Source organism: Electrophorus electricus, chromosome 1 (genome assembly GCF_013358815.1).
Source record: "Electrophorus electricus isolate fEleEle1 chromosome 1, fEleEle1.pri, whole genome shotgun sequence".
NCBI lineage: Eukaryota > Metazoa > Chordata > Actinopteri > Gymnotiformes > Gymnotidae > Electrophorus > Electrophorus electricus.
Genome location: NC_049535.1, coordinates 32615068 through 32620067, shown reverse-complemented (window position 1 = coordinate 32620067; position 5000 = coordinate 32615068). Strand labels below are relative to the sequence as shown.

The window sequence follows — 5000 nt, the reverse complement described above, 5'->3', positions numbered from 1 at the left end:
CTTTCCTCCTTCAAATCTCAACTTCAAACACACCTCTTTTCTCAACATTTCTCATAACGTCTCTTACTATTTGTATTTGTTAATTAATGTGTTGATTGCGTCAATTAGTGTCTTTTTTTCCTCTGTATCTTTGTCAATGTAAATCGACCTTGAGTCTGTGAAAGCACTATATAAATTAAACTTTATTATTATTATTATTATTATTATTGATAGCTAGCGTGGGGCCGTTGGTAAGGTATGTGCATAACAGTGGCTTTAGTATCAGAGACATTGTGTTCTTCACACGTTCCTCCTTTAGCAGATCCGTCTAACTGAAGAAACGTTGAGATCACATCTATAAAAGACATTTTGAAAGTTTGTGTAGCTCAAATAAAAAAACAAAAACCAAATTTACCACGATGTACATATTTATGCAACAGTTTGGGAACCGAATAAAAGTTCAAACAGTGTTGCCCAGCAATTCCTTTATATGTTTGTATTTATTAAACAAAAACATATGTATAGAAACATGTTTCCTGTATATTGTGAGCAGCAGGCTGCCCTGTGTGTCTGATCCAGGGTGCGATGAGGCAAAGACGCTGGACAAACCTCTGAACTCCAAACCTTGTGCTGAGCGCGCTGTCGCTGGCTTCGCAGGCGGTGTGTGTGCTTGTTGTGCGGTTCTCGCTTTTAACTATAAGTAGTTTCAAACTCCACACATTTTCATCACGCGGTAATTCCTCCTCACTGCCACACGTTGTGGAAAAATGTCCAACTATGGCACACGCCTGACCGTGGCGTTAAAAAGAGTGCAACAGAGTGAAATAACGCAAACGGAGAACTGAGTGCTGCAATTCCTCAACATTAGTTCTCTTTGTCAACAAGTGTGTGTGTGTGTTTTCAATGCTAACAACATTAACCACAAGGTCATTCAATTTAGCTTTTCGCGGAGAGTCTGTGAGCTCTCTATTAGTCCGCTACGTGTTTGAAGGACCTATTATACTTCACAAACTGGCGACGGGTTTCACATTTAAAGCTGCGCTTTATTGAAATAACATGTGAATTATTCATGGAGGGCACATCCTTAAGTGCCTCATAGAGCGGGGCGAGCACGCCGGCGGTGCACTAGCCGGTGTGAGTTTGAACCTGCCATCCACTGAGATAACTGGGAAGTGATATATTAGTCACGGGAGGGGAGATTATTGCTGAGCCTTACTGCCGGAGATGATGAGGCCCGCGATCTTGTCTTCCCTTCATATGGGTCCGCAGCTTATGAGAAACAGTCTAGGATTGCACGATATATTGTTTGTTAGTTGATATATCGATATTGCAGAAGTCTGCAGCGTGCAATAATTGCTCAATAATTATGAATTTAATTTTTTTAGGGGCATTGTGACAGCTGTTCCAGTGAATTCCTCGTGTACACATCAGCTGTTCCAGTGAATTCCTCGTGTATGCTTTTAAAAGAGGTGCAAAGACATTTGGATAAATTAATGTGTTTTAAAAGTGTTGCATATCCATATACAAAAAGCATATCAGAAACCAGGTATGACCCAGAAGTACTATAACCTTTTAATATGAAATGGGAAGTAAGTGAAACCATGATGTCCGTCTGAATTTCATGCACTGATATCTAGATGCTGGGTAAGTAGTTAGACATAGACACAGTGGTCAGGAGTTAGATACAGGAATCACAGGTCAGCTGTAGATGCAGGGGTCTGTCGCTCTGGACATGGAGATCACAGGTCAGCTGTTTAATCAGCATCAGGAAGTGAGAGTGGGCAGGGGGGCTGTAGAGGAAGCAGAGACGCGTGCTGTGGACGGGTGGGCTTCTGACCTGCTTGACCACCTACCCCCGGGGCAGCACATCCAGAGGCAGCACATCCAGGGGTAGATGTAGCAGTGGGCTGTTCAGCCTCCAGTTGGGATTCTTTGGCATTTAATTTCTAACAAACGCTGTGAACGCTGAATCAAATGCTGTTAGATTGCATTGCTTAATAAGAAACACACACACGAACACACACTGATCTGTTTCAGAGATATTGCGTAGCAATTTTCATGGTTCAACCTTGAGGATTTTGTCCAACCTCCCCCCAAACAAACAATAGATAAGAAGATAGAAAGGAACACGTGAGAGAAAGCGAGAACGAGGGCGGCGCTGTATGTCCAGTATCGTCTGTTCGTCTCAGGACAGAAAGTAGACGCGGTTATCGTCTACTTCAGCGAGGGCAAGGCCGCGTTGCTGGAGGCTCGTCAGTCACAAGATCGTCAGGCTGGGGTTCCATTCTAACTCATATTATTGACTGCACAACACTTTTATTCCCGTGTGTACAAAACAGAAAGAGTGATTTGAAAACTTGTGTTCCACCGGCAGCGTAGATGCCATATAGCGTGCGTGCGTGTGCGCGCGAGTGTATGTGCGTGTGTGTGTGTGTGTGTGTGTGTGCGTGCGTGTGTGTGCGCGAGTGCATTTGTGTGTGTGTGTGTGTGTGCGTGCGTGCTTGTGTGCGTGCGTGAGTGTGTGCATGCGCGTGTGTGTCTGTGAGTGTGTAAGTGTGTGTGTGTGTGTGTGTGTGTGTGTGTGTGTGTGTGTGTGATTGATGAGATTAACTGTGGTTGATGTTTCTCTTTCAGCAAAAACTGTGCCCGGGGCCTGCTTTCCAAAGCAAGGTAACTGCACCTGGCCAATCACAATCTCACTTCCTCCCACCTGGTCTGTCTTTGGCCAATCAAAGTCTTTCTCTGGCCAGTCGCTGTGTTTCATTGATCTTTGCCATCAATGATGTGTCAGTCTTGTTTCTGCTCTCTGGCTTCACTTTGTGTGTGTGTGTGTGTGTGTGTGTGTGTGTGTGTGTGTGTGTGTGTGTGTGTGTGTGTGTGTGTGTAAATGTGCGTGTCTCACTGGTAATTATGCAGGGTGATTAAGGGATACTCACTGCTGTCAGTGTGACATGTTTCACAGCAGCAAGCACTGTGTCATGAATTACTGCTGTAGGTGTGAGAGGAGACACTGTGAGACACGCAGAGTGGGACAGACAGGCACAGAGGGCGAGACACGCAGAGTGGGACAGACAGGTACAGAGGGTGAGACAGCAGAGTGGGACAGACAGGCACAGAGGGGGTGAGACACGCAGAGTGGGACAGACAGGCACAGAGGGGGTGAGACACGCAGAGTGGGACAGACAGGCACAGAGGGTGAGACATGCAGAGTGGGACAGACAGGCACAGAGGGGGTGAGACATGCAGAGTGGGACAGACAGGCACAGAGGGGGTGAGACACGCAGAGTGGAACAGACAGGCACAGAGGGGGTGAGACATCAGAGTGGGACAGACAGGCACAGAGGGGGTGAGACACGCAGAGTGGGACAGACAGGCACAGAGGGTGAGACACGCAGAGTGGGACAGACAGGCACAGAGGGGGTGAGACACGCAGAGTGGGACAGACAGGCACAGAGGGTGAGACACGCAGAGTGGGACAGACAGGCACAGAGGGTGAGACACGCAGAGTGGGACAGACGGGCACAGAGGGGGTGAGACACGCAGAGTGGGACAGACAGGCACAGAGGGTGAGACACGCAGAGTGGGACAGACAGGCACAGAGGGTGAGACACGCAGAGTGGGACAGACAGGCACAGAGGGTGAGACACGCAGAGTGGGACAGACAGGCACAGAGGGTGAGACAGCAGGTGGGCAGAGATGGAGAAGTGGGTGAAAATAGGGAAACTCCATGTGGAACTTTATCAGCGTCCGTTGTTAATGGGATGTGTAATGAGGGGGTGTATGTGTGTAGCTGAGTGAGTTATCAAGTCTCTAATTATCTTTTTGCAGTGCTCTGCATTACAATTATTCAACTGAAAAATGTATGTATTCGTGTGTCTGTGTGCATGTGTGTGCGTGTGTGTGTGTGTGTATGAGTGTATGTGTGTGAGTGTGTGTGTGTGTGTCCAAAAAAGCAATGAATGGCAAAACCAAGTGGAATCTCCTGCAGGGAGGCGTGGCCGTGTTCTTGGCTTTGATGTGAAGAGGCACTTTTCTGCTTGTGGTGCCCCTCCTGTTTTCACCTAAATCTGAGATTAATAACTCTGAGATCAATAACTCTGAGATCAATAACTCTGCAGAAGGCCATCATGGGCCCACACCCATCAACAGCTCATCCCATCTCTCGCTGTTTCTCTCTTCCTCTGCTTCCCTCGCTCTTTCTCTATTGCACACTCTCTTTTCTCTTCCTGTCTTTTTCACTATCTCTCTTTCCTGTGTGTGTGTGTGCGTGTGTGAGTGTGCGTGCGCGTGTGTGTCTGTGTGTGTGTGTGTGTGTGTGTGTGCGTGCGCGTGAGTGTGTGAGTGTGTGTGTGTGTGTGCATGCGCGTGTGCGTCTGTGTGTGTGAGTGTGTGTGTGCGCGTGAGTGTGTGTGTGTGCATGTGTGTGCGTGTGCATGCATGTGCATGAGGGTGTGGTGTGTGTGCGTGCGTGCGTGTGTGTGTGTGTGTGCGTGTGTGTGTGTGAGAGTGTGCATGTGTGTATAGGCATGTGTGTGTGCGCGTGTGCGTGTGTGCGAGTGTGTGCGTGTGTGTGTATGCGTGTGTGTATGCGTGCGCGTGTACGTCTGTGTGTATGTGTGTGCGTGTGTGAGTGTGTGTGTGTGTGTGTGCACGTGAGTGTGTGAGTGTGCATGTGTGTGCGTGTGCATGCATGTGCATGAGTGTGTAGGTGTATGTGTGGTGTGTGTGTGTGTGTGTGTGTGAGTGTGTGTGCATGTGTGTATAGTCGTGTGTGTGTGCGTGCGTGCGTGCGTGCGTGTGGTGTGTGCGTGCGTGCGTGTGGTGTGTGCGTGCGTGCGTGTGGTGTGTGTGTGTGCGTGCGTGCGTGTGCGTGCGTGCGTGCGCGCGCGTGTGTGTGTGTGCATGTGTGTATAGGCGTGTGTGTGTGCGCGTGTGCGTGTGTGCGTGCGTGTGGTGTGTGCGTGCGTGCGTGCGTGCGTGTGTGCGTGCGTGCATGCGTGTGCGTGCGTGTGCGTGCATGC

At 48.9% G+C, this 5000-nt stretch overlaps 1 protein-coding gene across 2 annotated transcripts in view; it reads left to right on the top strand.

Annotated features, from left to right (window-relative positions):
* si:ch211-278a6.1 (SRC kinase signaling inhibitor 1) overlaps window positions 1–5000 on the top strand; it is a 109439-nt gene that overhangs the window by 52647 nt on the left and 51792 nt on the right. For both annotated transcript variants that reach the window (XM_035523731.1, XM_035523702.1), the window contains exon 2: window positions 2614–2649. In XM_035523731.1, the coding sequence (XP_035379624.1) occupies window positions 2614–2649 (36 nt within the window). The remainder of the gene's footprint in view (window positions 1–2613; window positions 2650–5000) is intronic.